Source organism: Carettochelys insculpta, chromosome 21, assembly GCF_033958435.1.
Source record: "Carettochelys insculpta isolate YL-2023 chromosome 21, ASM3395843v1, whole genome shotgun sequence".
NCBI classification, from domain to species: domain Eukaryota; kingdom Metazoa; phylum Chordata; order Testudines; family Carettochelyidae; genus Carettochelys; species Carettochelys insculpta.
This window is the reverse complement of record NC_134157.1, coordinates 11,061,150-11,077,891: the sequence shown is the minus strand read 5'-3', so window position 1 is coordinate 11,077,891 and position 16,742 is coordinate 11,061,150. Positions and strand designations below refer to the sequence as shown.

General features: G+C 48.9%; 1 protein-coding gene across 1 annotated transcript in view; it reads right to left on the bottom strand.

The window, feature by feature from the left end:
• Window positions 1-16,742, bottom strand: part of ENG (endoglin) — a 73,146-nt gene that overhangs the window by 37,190 nt on the left and 19,214 nt on the right. The window contains exon 2 of the mRNA XM_075015809.1: window positions 14,277-14,431. Coding sequence (XP_074871910.1) covers window positions 14,277-14,431 — 155 coding nt within the window. The remainder of the gene's footprint in view (window positions 1-14,276; window positions 14,432-16,742) is intronic.

Genomic DNA, 16,742 nt, shown 5'->3' with positions numbered 1-16,742 from the left:
CAGTGGCATGGAGAGGGGGAACCTGCTGCTGGGCATCAGCTGGTTCTTCAAACTTACCTGCCCAGGCCTGCGCCCCGGAGAGGACACTCCGGCATCGCTTTCTGAGCGGTGACACAACACAGGAAGCAGCAGTTACCAGTTACCATGCACTGTTATGACTTACCCTGTTATAAGCACCTGTTTAAAAGCAGACAGCCCTGCCTCAGGGTATGTCTGCACTACACAGCTGCGTGACTAAACCCCAGGCAGTATTAAACACTGTTCTTCCATCCCTAGGAACAGCATGTGCTTTGTCAGCAGAAGCGCACTCTTGGGGAAGATCACTGTTTACACTAGGGCTGTGTCCACACTGGGAAGTAATGTCAACTTTATTAAAGTTGACTTTATACCACTAGATTTTCCTAAGTCCATGGCGAGTGCCCGCACACATTTAGAAAGTCGACATAGGGGGCCCACAATACCTTTGTTAAGTTCAACTGTGCCAGCAGTGCATTATGGGTGCCTATCCCACAGTTCCTGCACCCCCATTGCTTTCTGGGTGTCTGTGCCAGTGTGTTATGGGAAAACAATGCATCACACGTGGTTGTGGATGTCAGACGTCATCACTCCAGCATGCACTGCCCTCGCTCCCATTGAAAACAAACTGCCACATGCATTTTCACGCCCCTTTCCCATAGCTTGTCTCTGGCACGCGCCGTTGCAAGGCTAGCAGCCAGTCCTGAGAAATGCAAAATGCAGAAATAAAAATCTGAAAAGTTGCAATCTGGAGCTATTGAAAAGTTGTTTTTGGTACTCGTGAAATGCTTCATTGTGATAGTGGTATTTTGACACATTTAATTTTGACCCTGCAACCACGTGGTGGTGGCAGGGGTTGAGCTGGACAGCCTGGTAGCCATGTGGTGGGGAGCCAGAGAGCCCAGCACCTGCCTGGTGCAGAGGGCAGCTGGAGAGCCTGGCAGCCACATGGTGCGGGAGGTGGGGTGTCAAGCCAGAGAGTCCAGCAGCTGCTTGGTATAGAGGGCAGCTGGAGAGCCCAGGCTGATTTCTGCTTCCTGTTTCCTGCTTGCCTGGAGAGCAGTAAAGGTGAAAGCGATGGGCAGATTGGGGGCATTGTGGGATATTTCTGGAGGCCAATAAAATCGAGTTAAATCACACTGTGTCTTTACTAGCATTACGTCGATCTTGTACATTCAAATTTGACATTACTTCTCATGAAAAAGCTGGAGTAGAAAAGTTGACTTTAGGACCCCTTGAAATCGACCTACTGATATTTGCAGTAAAGACAGGTACATTATAAAATCAACCTCACGCCCTTAAAATCGACTTCATGCTCTAGTGTAGACATTACCTAGTACGCGCTATGCAAAGCTTTTGTTCTTTGGGGTTTAAGCACCTGTGAAGGACAAAATCTTTGTCACTCAAGAGCCCCTGTAGATAAACTGTAGACAACAGCTGTTGAACTGCCCATCCTACGTGACAAAAATGTGTGTTTCTGTCACTTTACATATAAGTAGTAACCAAGGTCCTCAAGTCAGTAGGGGGAGGAGCAGGTAGGCAACAAAACCCTTTCTGATTTGAAAAGCGCAAGTGGGGGACAGAAGGGCATGGAGCCTCCTTCTCCACCAGACTCAACGTCACCCCCCCTCACTGCAGCCCCGTTCCTCTGAGGAATCCATGCTGCAGATTAATCCATTGCACAAGTTCACTGGGCTAGTCCGGACAGCATCAGAGAATGCCAATGGCTCTCTTGCACCCAGGAATACAAAGGCACCCATACCCCCTGGGCCTCGGGAAGAGATCCTGACCACAGGGAGGGTCAGTCACCGGCTCGCTGAAAGCCTGTGGGCGAGAGACAGAACATCCTGAACAAAGCCTGGCACCCAGACTTGCTGGAATGAGTTTAAGAGTTTTAGATGTGTCTTCAGTCTTTGTTTGCTGGTAGCTGTCTCTGATTTGCTCTCTTGAACTCACTTAAAAGCTGACCTGCTGCTGTTAATAAACATGTTTTATTTTTAATCTCTGATCCCTCTAGTGTTTAAACTGAGCTGGTTTGTAGCTCCACAGAAAAGAACCAACTGTTGAATCTTGACTCCTTTAAGGGGCAGCGGAAGAATATCTTTTTGCAGATGACACTAAACTGTTTGAGATAGTCAAGATAAAGGCAGGCTGTGAAGAAGTTCAAAAAGATCTCACTAAACTGAGTGATTGGGCAACAAAATGGCAAATGAAATTTAATGTGGATAAGTGTAAGGTCATGCACATTGGAGAAAATGACCCCAACTATACTTAGAATATGATGGGGGCTAATTTAGCTATAACTAATCAGGAAAGAGATCTTGGAGTTAACATGAATAGTTCCTTGAAAACATCCATGCAGTGTGCAGAAGTGGTCAAAAAGGCAAATAGGATGGTGGGTATTATTAAAAAAGGGGTAGAAAATAAACAAGGAGTATCTTACTGCCCTTATATAAATCTATGGAACACCCACCTCTTGAATACTGTGTACAGATGTGGTCTCCTCACCTAAAAAGAGATATCCTGCCACTGGAAAAGGTTCTGCAAAGGGCAACTAAAATGAGTAGGGACTTGGAACAGGTCCCGTATGAGGAGAGGCTAAAAAGATTGGGACTTTTCAGTTTAGAAAAGAGGAGGCTGAGGGGGGACATGATAGACGTATATACAATTATGACAGGTGTGGAGAGGGTGAATAAAGAGAAGTTATTTATTTGTGCCCATAATACAAGAACTAGAGGACACCAAATGAAATTAATGGGTAGCAGGTTTAAAACTCATAAAAGGAAGTTCTTCACTCAGCGCATGGTTAACCTGTGGAACTCCTTGCCAGAGGAGACTGTGAAGGTTAGGTCTGTAACAGAATTTAAGGAAGAGCTAGATAAATTCATGGAGGTTAGGTCCATAAAAGGCTATTAGCCAAGGGTAGGGATGGTGTCCCTGGCCTCTGATTGTCAGAGGCTGGCGATGGCGGGCAGGAGACAAATCACTTGATCGTTGTCTTCAGTCCACCCCCTCTGGGGCACCCCGCATGGGCCACTGTCGGCAGACAGGCTGCTGGGCTGGATGGACCTTTGGTCTGACCCAGTGTGGATGTTCTTAACTGGGCAGAGAGTGGAACATCGTAGCACAGACATTTTGGGGGAAATCCAGGACTGGGAGTGTGTTGGAGCCACCTTGCAGGTAGTAACCAAGGCTGGTGGATGCCAGAGTAGGGCTGTAGATGGACTGCTGGGGTCAGAGTGGTGAACCCGTCCTGTCCAGTACAGACAGTTCTGGATCTGTCCTGCAAGCAGGTTGTGAGCAGCCAAAGCTGGGAGCAGAAGAGGCAGGACTGGGGTCTAGCCAGCCCTTCAGGGCCACAGGCACATGTTGCCAGGGGGTCTGATAGCAATTTAAAGGGCCAGAGGCTCTGGCTGCTGCCACTGCCGAGATAGCAGTGACAGCAGACCCGAGACCTTTCAAACTGCCAGGCCCCGGGGCAGCCCCCCCATTGCCTCCCCCTGTTGATGGCCCCAGATGCGACATCAACAGCAAAGGCACCCAAGGTTGCAGGGCAGGCGATCAGACAACCGCTTGCGTCCCAGAAAGTGCCACAGCCTCAATGCAGAGTTCTCTATAGCTTGGGCACTGCTGGGTTCAGCCTTTCCACTATGGTGAAAGCTGATGAAAATAAAACTGCCTTGGCCAGCCCATTATGTTCACACCAGTTTCCCGGCTGCACTGTTTGATTCTTCTCAGGGCCCAGAGCCCAAACAGCCTCTGGCCCAGCGCTCGCTGTAAGCCGCACGCGTAGCCAGCCATCCAGGAGAGCTTCAAATGCCGCCCAGCTGATTGGCTGAGCACCCACAGCATGTGTTTCTACTGGTGACACACATCCACATGTCTTGGTGCACATAACAAAATTTCTGCCACTTGTGGATGGAAGCAATTAAAGGGAACGCTGCGCCGCACCCCAAAATAATAATTAAAATCAGTAGGCAAGCGCCTCAGCGAGTATCAAATGACATGGCTGCATTGGCTTGATCAGAAGACCTGGTTCAGCAGCCACAACTGGGTGATGCAGTCCCACAGCAAGAGTGGAAGAGCAAAGCTCAGCTCTGGATACAATAAAAAATGTACATATCGTGCCCAGTCCTTGGACACAGAGGTAAAGAGGAAACAGAAAAATCCTGGGCCCTCGCCTTCTCTTGGCGCTTTGCATTGTTTACACAGAGCTGTGAAGCTGGGATGCTCTTTGTTCTCTGGAATTTTCAAGCTCTGTCGGTATGTGGAGACAGCCGCCGTTGTTATTGTTACTGTTTATTGTTTGGATTACTGTAGCAACCAGCAGTCCAGCACGGATCAGACCGCCACGGAGGCAGCTGCTGTATAAACATACAGATCAAAACACTGTTGTGTTCTCCAGTGAGGAAGGAGTCACACACCATGCTCTCTCTCTGACAGACTTCACTTTTGGGCTCCCTGGCTACGGTTTCCTAATCTAACACAGCCATGCACTCTAACTGTTGTGCAGCTAGAACAGTCATATTTTAACAGTATTTAAGTGAAACTGTTTAGGAAAAATAAACAGATTATTTAGCGAGCACTGGTAGCACAAAGAGCCCTTCTCAACACACCATGAAAAGGGAAATTACCGCCTAACTCAGACAAAGTCCATGCACATGATACATGAACAGGTGCAGAAGTGGGAACAGATGAGGTGACGCTGCTAGAAAGAATCTGTTCTGGGTAGAAAATTAGGAGAGAAAAACGGGTCAGAAAGAAGGCTCTGAAAAGTTTGTGGCAACTCCAAGTCTCTTAAACCTCCAGTGATCTTGTACTATAGATCCTGAGAGATTTCGCTGCCACCACAATTCTAGAAACTCTTCCAGGTCTACAAGCGACAGACTCTGTCTTCCAGCCCTGCCCTGACAAAGCAGAAGTAGGCAATCGTCAACAGAGCCAGCCAGGACTTACGAGTTCCCAGCTACATGGGGGAAGACATCACCTGTTTTGCGGGTCTGCCACTGCTTCCATCTCTTTTGTCAGGGAGAGCCAGTGGATCAGGAACAGACTGCCCGGCACCCTGTCACCTGCAATTTGGGACCAATGGTTTCTTCACACATGCAGTGGTTCACTAGCGCAGACTCCCAACCCTTCCCCCAAGCCATTCGCAGACCCCCATCAAAGCCAATTTTAGCCACTTCATTCAATGAAAAAGGAAATTGCGTCATAGATTTTCGGACAGCGACTAACGACATTATTGGAAGATCTTTAATTTAAAAATAATAATAGATTGCAACTTTGCAACTTAATTAAAATTTATATTCTGTGGTCATTTTGATTTATGTTTTATTTTTTTTGCAGATCCCCTGCAATACCCACACGGACCCCCCGGGGAGAATCAATGGTCTATATAGCATGGTTTCCCAAACTGGGGAGGAGCATGGAGAAATTCCGGGGGAGGGGGCCAAGGCTCCCTGCACCCCGAGAAAGATCTGGACTTTGTTTCCGGCTCTCAGCCCCTGTTATTTTACATTGGCGACCTGGTGCAGCCACTATAAACAACAGACAGCCAGTGAAGACCCACATGGAGCTAGCTGCCTCCTGCAAAGATGAGTGTGGGAGGCGGAAGAGGGGGACAGGAGGGGGGTGGGGTTAGATGGGGGGCTAGGGATGCCTGGCTCAGGGGAAGGGGATGGAGATGGGGTAGGAGCAGGGGGCTGGTGGCTTCTCGCTTTGGGGAAGGGGAAGGCCTTTAGCAGGTGCTCGCGGAGCTCGGTCAGGTGGCTCGCAGGGCTTGTGGGACTCTGGCTGGCAGCTGGCTCTGGCAGCGCAAGACTTGAGTGGCTGGTGGGTGGGCGGCTCATCCTGGCAGTGTGGGGTTCGGGCAGGCAGCTGGGGTAGCTGGCGGGAGGGCAGGTGGTTGTCTCCAGCAGTGTGGGGCTTGGGTGGCTGGCAGGTGGGTGGGCAGTTGGCCCCCACAGTGTGTGGCTCAGATGGTCAGTTCTGGAAGTGCAGGGCGCGGGCAGGTGGGCAGCTGGCACGGGCAGCTCCGGTAGCTGGCACAGGGCTCAGGCATCTGGCCAGCTGGGGCTGTACCAGGCAACCGCAAGGGGCCCAGAAAAACTATTTGTGCTTATATCTACTTTAAGTGACGTTTTTAGCTCAAGATCTTGTGTTTATTTTAAATTATGAATTGATTTTTTTTGAGAAGGGGGGTTGGATGATGGTAAAGAAGTGGTGTGGGGGGCATGAGGGTTTCTCAAAAATCAAAAGGGGGGCCGTGATGCTGAAAAGTTTCGGAACCACTGGTCTACAGAATAGTAGGAAAACTCATCCCTGCTCTTTGTGAGTGAACATTGTCCCATGGCTGGAGCAGGTGAGGGGATGCATTTTGCAAGCATCTGAAAGGGCAAGTTTCTCCCCTTGTCTAACTTTCAAATCCAATGCCTGTGGATATGATCTTGGAGAGCAGCTGGAGTGAGAGTACTGCCAGGCAGTGGTGAATTTTAAGCCAAAATTCAAATGGTTCACACAGGTCCGTTGCTCTTTCTCTCATTGGCTTTGTGCTCCAGTCTCTCTCGGGGAACATTACTGGCATGAATAAAATCCTGACACCTAGGGTTGCACAGCATGATAGTGACTTGCTATAAAATTCCCCTGACACTGTAGGATCAACAACTGCCTTTTCACTCCAGTTAAAGGTCCTTATTGCATGGATGTGGTGCAAACATTGCTTCAGACCCACAGTAGTGAAAGTCACAGAGGGGTGGCCGTGTTAGTCTGTATCTTCACAAAACAAAAAAGCAGTTAAGTAGCACTTTAAAGACTAACAAAATAATGTATTAGGTGTTAGATTTATTAGATCTGAAGAAGTGGGTCTGTCCCACGAAAGCTCATCACCTAATACATTATTTTGTTAGTCTTTAAAGTGCTACAGGACAGCTTGTTTGGTTTTTTAGTAGCGAAAGTGTTGAAGATAAGCAACAAATATTTCATCATCAGGCAGTGAATATTCTGCATAACCCTGACAGCCGACCTCTTTCCTCTCTCACACTGGTTTTACACCCATTGAATCTCCCTGGACTTCAGTAGCTGTCGTAGGTGCTAACCAGCATTGGAAAGAGGCCATTACAGGATTTAGATAACTAAATTCAGGATCCCACAGCTGAAATCGCAGGCCTTTAGTCGTGGATTTAAAGCGAATATAGGAAATAGATGTCATACGTAGAACTCGCTCAAAAAAACAAAAAATCAGGCCCACATTTCTAAAAGTTACTTGTGATTTTAAGTGCTCCATTTACAAAATCTTCCAGGGTCCTGCTTTTTAGAGGGTCTGGGCTTTGCACTTCTGAAAATCAGGCCCCTGGAAGGTATCTCCGGTTGGGCACGCAAAAGTGGCGTCATCCAAAATGAGGAAGCACTCTGGCAAATTTAGGCACATGATTTCTAAATTTAGAACAGAGCAATTCCAGCTCCAATTGGCTTTGCCACACCTCAGAATCTGAGCTGCTGCCTGACATTTGTTTTGTAAATGTTGTTCCCTTGTCATTAATTTCAAACCGTAATCTTAATCAAAACAAAAAACCGGTCCAATAGCACTTTAAAGTTACTGCACTGCTTTTTTGTTTTGATAGTATATAGACTAGCACAGCTATCTCTCTGTCACTATTCATAACCTTTATATAGCTCAAGGTTCCAGTTAGCTAGAAAATCATCTTTTTAAAAATGAAACCCCCCTCGGGGGGAATAAACAGCGCCTTCAGTTAAATGGGAGAAAGATTTCAGACACTCAGAACAACTTAGTATAAGTTTCAGAACAATTCAAAAAAAGTTCTAGCTCCCAAATGAAACTCCACCACCCATTGTCCTCCTTCGTGTACAGGGAAATAGTTGAGGTTGACAAGCTAAAAGTATGTCCAGCTTGTGTTTTCTATATAGACATGGGGGACCGGAGAGCCCTTATACATAACCCTTTCCTCTCCTTTTCAGCTGTGCACCTGGCTCTGCGTTCATGTGCAGGAAGTAAAGTGGAATTCACAAGATTCATGCTCTTTGATGCGCTTGTCAATTTCATGTCAGCTGCCTGCATACACTACAGAAAACAGAGAGGACTATGTCCTTGAGAACGTACATGTGGATTTCCAGCTATGGAGTGCTACATGCGGAGCATTTCAGCCTTGAGCTCAGAATCCACTATCAGAATTTGCACCCTTTCGTCCTCTCTAGGCAGCTGTGTGCAGCAAAGAAGGCAGGGACAGATTGAGGCATGAACTCCCTTTTGCTCCCAGATGGCACCGTGCCAGCTGAGGTGTATTCACAGGGCAGCTTGTGATGAAAACTTGCAATACTGCTGCTGTACCAGTCAGCAGAGTCAACTTCAGCTCCCAGGGCTCCTCTCTGACACCCTTCCTCAACTCGTAATTTAGCTGGGTCCTGGTGTATTAGATCTGACTAATTTTGATGATAACAAGCAATCCTGTAGCACCTTAGAGAGTAACAAACTTATTAGGTCATGAGCTTTCATGGGTCAGACTAGGGGTCTGCAACCTGTGACTGGAACAACACGCGGCTCTTTAAGGACTTCTATGGGGCTCTCAATGCTATAGTTGCAAAGCAAAACAAAAACAAAAAACCCAAACAGACAAACAAAAAAAAATACCCAAAACCAAACCAAAACCCTCCTGATTATTTCCGCTAAATGGTGAATGTCTAAAAGCCCAAAAATGAACAACTCATATCTAAATAGCAAACAACATATGATCTCAAAACATTGGATAACTCCCCTAGCATCCTCCAGAGAGAGAGAAGGTTCGGGAGTGTAAGTCAGAGGGACAGTGGTACAAACGCACACGTAAAGTGTGAGGAAATAGAATATGTAAAAAGTTTGTGAACGTCCTGTAGTAAACATGTATCACATTACAGATCATGGTGTGAGTGCTGGTATTAAAATAGGGGTTACAAAAAGGTATGGTTTGACGTTAGTTGTTAAGGACCATTTCATATTCGGATGCATTGAGGCTCTTGACTTATTCAGCTTTTTACCGAACTGGAAAAAATTGCTCTTCTTGCTATTTTGGTTGCTGAACCCTGGGTCAAACCCCACTTCCTCAGATGAAAGGAGTAGAAAAATAGAATCCAGGATGTATATGGGGGGCTGAGGGGGAGGAGGAAGGAATAAAAAGAGGTTTCCTGTCCCTAGTACAGAGGTCAGCAACCTTTCCAAGGCGGAGTGCCGAAATTTGACTTTTTGTCCTCTATGTGCAGTCTGAGTGCCTGTGACACTTTTTAAAGTCACGAACAGTCCCACTTACAACAGCTGCGTTAATAAATAAGTGAGGATGCCGAGCTTTGCCCGTTTAGATGGAAGTTGGTAGCATTAGCTGGTGTTGTGTTAATCCACAGGCGGCCTGGGAGAGGAGAGGTGGGGTTGAGCTCCTGCCTCATGTGTCAATGAAAATCGGCTCGCGTGCCACTCCTGACACCTCTGCCCGGGATTGCTGACCCCTGCCTAGTGGGACCAGTAGATGAAACAAATTAAGTAGGATTTGTCGAATTCCTGTGACTATCAAAGTTGGGGAAATCGCCCTTGTAAGTTCTAAGACAGTTAAGATCTCTTTCAGACCCAGGTTAAATGCACCCAGTTTGCAAACACATTCCAGTTCAGATGTCTCCCTCTGTAATTTTGTGGTAACACTTTTTTGTAGAAGAACGGCTACATTGAAATGCCTTATTGGATGCCCAGGGAGGTTAAAGTGCTGCCCTAGAGGTTTATGTGTTTTCCCGGTCCTGATGTCCAGTGCAGGCAAAGGGCCCCAGCTAGGGAAGCATGCCACGGAGGTGCACAAAGCATGAGCAGCGTGCACACAGGAGATCCCACCCTACAGAGAGCCAGGGGGAAAGCGGCTCAGTCAAACAAGTTACAGCTGGGGAAGGAGACCCAGCTGACCTGCAGCCGGGTGGCTTAGAGCTGGGGCTGGCAACCAAAAGAGCAAGAAACGCCATTTTTTCCAAATTCCGTAAAAATCGCAGCAGTTCCAGAGCCGCAATGCATGTGAAGAGGATCCGGTCCTCAATAAATAACAGCAAACCAGATGTTTTGTGACGCCTATTTGAAGTTTTTAGTTTATTAGTAGCCTTTAAGGGGCTTGTTTTTTGAGAGTTCACTGAGGGACTTCCTTGAGCTTAAGTCACAGCTCTCTACCGCCAATGCCGCAGCAGTGACACAGATGTCCTTCTTTAGATTGCCTCTTGCCCCGTACAGCTGTCACACCCTGTACCTCATACACCACCACACAGCCCCTTCACTACCTCTCTGGTGGTGGCGTAACCACACACAATTACCTTCCCAGCGTTGCTCCCCCTATCAACCAGGCAACCAAGTTCAGGCGACCGCCTGGTAGCCCAAAGCATGAATTTCCCACCCTATTGGCCACTATATATAAAGGATCCTTTTCCAAATGGCCATACCACACCTCTGCGCTGGGGCAGATTTTCCCCGGGTCCAGAAGCCATTTGCATAGGCGTAGTTTGATTTCTATATTGGAGTGGGGGGGCTCCAATCAGACCAAGGGGGCTGCGGGGGGCGGATTTCTTGCCTGCACACAGTGGCACCATTTCAGATTCAGGAGGAGGGAGCAACAGTAACTGCGATTCCAGAGCTGCTCTGGCACTTGAAAACTCTAATGGCTTTGCAGACAATAATTCAGAACTACCTGGCAGGAGCACTGGACCTAATTCCTCTGCCAAGAAGAAAATTAAATAACTATCAGACCCACTCAGCTGGAATATGAACGTGTTCTGACATCCTGTGGGAAGTCACTTCATTAAGGGGCTCTGTTTGGGTCCCACATCGTCTCGCAGATTCTTACTCAGCTACTTGGAGTCAGAAGGGAAAAGCGCAATCCTCTAGCCTGACTTCCTGTCCATGGCAGGACACAGAACCTGTAACGCTCCTGTAACAGAGCCCTCACTTCAGGCTGAGTTACTGGAGTCCTCAAATCATGATTTAAAGCCGTCAAGTTATAGAGAATTCACCTTTGATGCTCATTTCAACCAGCAAGTGACCTGCGCTCCACACTGCAGAGGAAGGCAAAAAAACCCCAATTCCTTCCTGACCCTGATGATCAGTTAGCCCCTGAGCACATGAGCAAGATCCACCCAGCAGATACCTGCAGAGGCAACTGGTGCAGGGATTCCAGAGGGGCAGCGGCCACATGCTCCTGCCCCACCAGCTACCTGCCCAAGCCCCGCCCCTTCCTTGCTTCCCTGCCCATGCCCCGCCCCTGGCCCATTCTGCCCCTGCTAGCCGCTTCCAGTGGGTGTGGGGGAAGTTCCAATTTTGTGTCATCAGTTAATATTATTAGTGCACACCCCCTCTTTGTGCCAAAGTCATAAATCTAACTGTGAAATCAGACTAGTCCCAAGAGGGCTCCCCGAGGAACTTCACTCGTAAGCTCCCTCTAGCCCAGCAGTTCCCAGACTTTCCAAGGCAGGGACCCCTTTTGACAATTCAGTAAGGCTTTGTGACCCAAGGCAATTCAAAACGGGGGAGGGGGAGGGGGAGGTTCTCCCAAGGGAAAAATGCCACCCTTGCCCCGTAGCTTAAATCCCTCTCAGCCCCAAAACGCCCACCACACCTACCTCACACGGGCTCCACGCACTGCTGTGGCTGCTCCTTCACCGGGCCGCCGCCTCCTCCTTTGCACAGCTCCGTCCCAGCCCTCCTACTCCCTTCTTCCATGTGCCCTGTGGCACTGAAATTGGACTTAGTTTAATTGGTTTAATGGCTGGATCCCCCCCTGCCAGTTGTTAAACCAATGAGACTGAGGTCCATTTCAGCACCGCAGGGCAGGGAATGGTGGCAGTGGCGGGAGCTGCAAATGGCTCTTTAAAGAGCCACATGTGGCTCGAAGCAGCCCAGCCGGCGACCCTTAGAAAATCTAATGGGGACCCACGTTTGGGTCCCAACCCACAGGTTGGGAATCCCTGCTCTAGCCTGACAGTCTACTCCTCTGGTATGACCTGCTGTAGTGTTGTTTCCTTTAACTGGTTCCAGAGCCACACTTTACGTTCTCGTATTAATCCCCCTCATCTCCAGTTTAGCTAATAATTTCCCACGTGGCTCTATATCCAGTGCTGTTCTGAGATCCAGGCAGATTAGATCAACTGCCTTTCCTTTGTCTAAAAAATCAGTTCCTGGCTCAACGCAAGATCCGAGTAAGATATTAGATCTGAGTAAGGCTTTATCTCCACTGGCAACTGAGTGACAAAGCATTTGTTGTTCTGTTTGGTGGTGGCAAGTGCGAACACAGGTTTGTCTACAGGAGCGCTCGCGGCCCACTGAGCGAAACCCCCTGACTTTTAGTGATAAGCAGGGCGCCCATATCTCCCTGTCCCGAACGTGGGACAGGGAGGTATGTGGGGAGGGGCGGCTCGGCTAAGCCTCAGGGAGCCAGGAAGGAGGTGGCAGCTGCTGGTGATCATTTGGAGCCCTGGGAAAGCCACAGCTGCCAGCCTCCTGGGGAGCCGTGGGGAAGCAGCAGCTGCCCACGCTCCCCCTGCTTCCCCAAGGCAGGAGGGCAGTGGCAAATACGGGACCACGAGTCAAGGCAGGATGCCTTTTTGGCATCCCAACTATGGGACTGTCTCACCGAATGTGGGACGGACGGTCACCCGAGCGACAAGGCGGTTTCGACACAGCCCTGTCATTACAAGCTGTGCCGTGGCAGACATACCCTAACTTTAACACAACAGTTGAAACAACTGTCGAAAAATCAATCCTGTTGGCTACTCACATGTTGCCAGCAGAGCTGAGAGTCTCTGCAGGCTTCGGAGCAAGGTGGGAGGGGGTCCCAGCCCCATGACCTTGAGAGGGGCGGGGCTGAGGGAAGAAGGGGCAGGCCCTAGGGCAGTCAGATGTAGCGCTACACAGACCTGCATGGATGCTGGGCCTACTCCCCCTTCAGAGCCACGCAGAGCTGCACGGCCGAGGGGCTTCAAAGGGGACCAGAGCTCCAGCCGCCACCTCTGCTGAAGTAGCAGTAGTGGTGGCTGGAGCTCTGGGCCCCTTTGAAACGTCACAACCCTGTGTAACTGCCCCCTTTGCCCCTCCTACCCCTGCCCTCCTTGGTGGGCCTGCTTGGTTGGAAGAGATGCTTAAGATTAGGAAACATCTTAACAGCCCTTTCTTATCTCAATCACCTGTTAATCACTGTTGATAAACAGTCTCAGAGGGATAGCACTTCACAAAGAACAAGCTGCCCTGTAGCACCTTAAAGACACACAAATTTAGTAGCAGAGAGGTAGCTGTGTTAGTCTGTATCTTCAAAAACAACAAGAAGTCTGTGGCACCTCAAAGACACACACATTTAGTGAGCAATCAGCATTTGTGGGTGAAAATTTTCATCTGTAGAAGTGAGTTTTACCCATGAAAGCTAATACATTTGTTACAGGCATGTCGACACAACAGAGTTATTCTGGGAGAGCTTATTCCAGGGTTATTATTCTGAAATAGGCTGTTCCTGAATAACACATCTAAACTACAGGGAAGCCCTAAAATAAGCAAAACGTATTCCAAAACAGTGTATCCACACACAACGGAGACTATTCTGGAAGCACTTCTTCTATGGGCTCTAATCTGAAATCCTACGTCTACACAAGCTCTTCCAGAATTGCTTGTTTTGAAATTTAATTCGAAGTTTTTAAGTCCTGGCTGGACAAGGTCCTGGCTGGGATGACGTAGTGGGGGTTGATCCTGCTTGAAGCAGGGGGCTGGACTAGATGACCTCCTGGGGTCCCTTCCAGCTATAGAATTTTATGATTCTATGAGTCTATGGAATAACCCCTATTCCCTGTCCACACAGCCCCTATCTGAAATACCTGTTTCAAAACAGGCGCTATTCCTTGTGCAGTGAGGTGGACCAAATTCGAACTTTGGAGAAATGATTCTGAAATAGCAGCTGCGCTGTGTCGACGCTCACAACATTATTTCGCAATAACCTTGCCATGCAGAAACGCCCTTTGGTTCTACAGGACTGCCTGTTCACTGTTTATAAACAAAATCCTGACTCCCTGCCCCGGGGCTAAGCAGCATCTCTCCAGCCTCCTCTGCAGAAAGCAGAACTACTTACACTGCGCTCTCCGGCTGCCTGTCTGTGCAAGATTTGCATTTGTGGGAACAATGTTCTCCCTGACCCCCAAGCCTCCGCCTATGGAGCCATATGCCACAGGCAGTGAAAGCCCCTCTCCTCCACCCTCCCTGCCCCACAGTGACTAACCTGCTCCTTCATTTTCAGCTGGAGAACATGGATTTCTCGCTGTCCTGCCATGCTGCTGCGGCTCACGCAGCCGCTCAGGGCTTTGCCTGTCAGGTAAGACACCATGTCCCGCGAGGACGGCAGATGGGTGCAATCACCAGCACTCATCATGGGACCTAGAGGGGAAGCAACTCAGCGTCAGTCATGTCGCTCCAGACCTGCAGAAGAGACACCAGTACCTTGGCCCTGGCACCGGAGCGACAATGCTTTGGTCTTTGACGGACACGGTACAAAAATAACAGAAGGATAAAGGTTTGCCGCAGCAAGTGGAAGTGTGAATGTGGCTTTGTCACAGGGGCACCCTCCTCCTGAGAAAACAACCCCCCCCAGGGGATGGAAGGATTTTGTCCGAAAAAGTGCTCCCCCACAGCATTCACACAAGCTGACTTTTAGCAACAAGGCCGGCACCACAGAGCCAGGCTGCTAAATGCTGAGTCGTGTAGACACACCCAGGGAGGAGGGGAGCTCCGGGGGGCAAGGAGCAGAGGAGGGTGAGAGAATAGAAAGGAGTGTGGGCTATCAGGAGGGAAGCAGGAGCACAGAGTGGCCAGAGAAGAGAAGGAGTCAGGGAATCATTTGCGGATGACACTAAGTTAGGGGGACAGGTTGGAAGGTAGGGATGGGGTCCAAAGTGACCTAGATAAACAGGAGGATTGGGCCAAAAGAAATCTGGTGAAGTTCAACAAAGGAGAAGTGCAGAGTCCTGCAGTTGGGATGGAAGAATCTCAAACGTTGTTACAGGCTGGGAACTGACTGGCTAAGTAGCAGAGCAGCAGAAAAGGACCTGGGGATTACAGTGGATGACAGGCTGGCTATGAGTCAGCAGTGTGCCCTTGTAGCCAAAAAGGCTAATGACATATTGGGGTGCATTGGGAGAAGCATTGCCAGCAGATCTAGAGAAGTTATTATTCTCCTCTCATTCCCATCTGGAGTATTGCGTCCAGTTCTGCGTCCTCGAGTACAGAAAGGATGTGGACGCATTGGATCGGGTTCAGCAGAGGGCAAAGAAAATTATTAGGGGGCTGGAGCACCTGACCCATGAGGAGAGGCTGAGGGATTTGGGCTTATTGAGTTTGCAAAAGAGAAGAGTGAGGGGCGGTTTTATAGCAGCCTTCAATTTCCTGAATGGGAGCTCTACAGAGGATGGAGAGAAGTTGTTCTTAGTAGTGACGGATGGCAGGACAAAAAGCAATGGTCTGAAGTTACAGAGGGGAGGGTGTAGGTTAGATACTAGGAAAAACTATTTCACCAGGAGAGTGGCGAAGCACTGGAATGTGTTACCAAGAGAGGTGGTGGAATCTCCATCCCTAGAAGTTTTGAAGTTCCCCAGGTTAACAAAGTCCTGGCTGGGATGATTTAGTGGGGGTTGATCCTGCTTTAAGCAGGGGGCTGGACTAGCTGGCCTCCTAAGGTACCTTCGAGCCCTAGGAGTCTATGATTCTATAAGGTTCAAAGTTTGCTTTGGCAGATCTCTTAGCGCCAAGGGTTTGTTGTAGAGGCCACAAATATGGGAAGAATTAAGGAAGCGAAGACAGAGAGATGGAGAAAATCACTTGAATCGTTGGTAGGTTCGTGAAAAGGACATTTCCTCAATCAGCTGTCACGGCACTTTAAAAAACTAACCAAAGGGGATTCTTCCAGCGTTCCGGCTAAGAGACAAGGAAGCACCAGCTCATCATGAACACATCCTCTCTCCGGAGATGGAGTCCTGCTGTCTTTGCAGCTGGATCAACTTGCTCATGGAGGGTTTTTTAATCTTTAACTATGGCCTATACTACATATTTGCAGGCCACTCTCCATCCACTGTGGAGCTCCACAGACTTTGACTAGGGTCTATGAAGGCCAACTCTGAGCCTTGCTCTCAGGAAAAGCAGAAGCAAAACAAAAGCACTGCTCTGACAGACAGGGAAGTCCGTGCTAAGATTATGCTCTTTTTGCCCGATGCATGTGTAACAACAGCCATCCCAGGTCATCCTAGGCACAGACAAGACCTTGGATTCCCACCACGAATGGTGCAAACTGCTACCACCTGAGCTGAAGGAGAAACTCCTTTAGCAGTTTTACCGTCATATCCCAGCCCCAGGGCAGGACTGGACAATACATTGAAGAGTGGGTTCCACCAGCATAATTGCGCAAATGATCTCCTGATGTATGTGATGCTGCACTTTATATAAATGTAGCACCGAGAGGTCCCAAGCCAAGATGGAAAATGTTGTGCAAGAAACTGCGCAAGCACGTAACCCGAGACGAGCCTGGCCCTGAAGAGTTTGCAATCCAAGTAGACAAGTGTAAGGGGGAAACAAAGATGAAGTGACTTGCCCAAGGTCACCCCGTAGGTGTGTGGTGGAGTCAGGAACAAAGCCCAGGTCTCCTGAATCCCAGCCCAATGCCTTGTCCTACAATCACTGTGTTAGAATGGAGCACAAC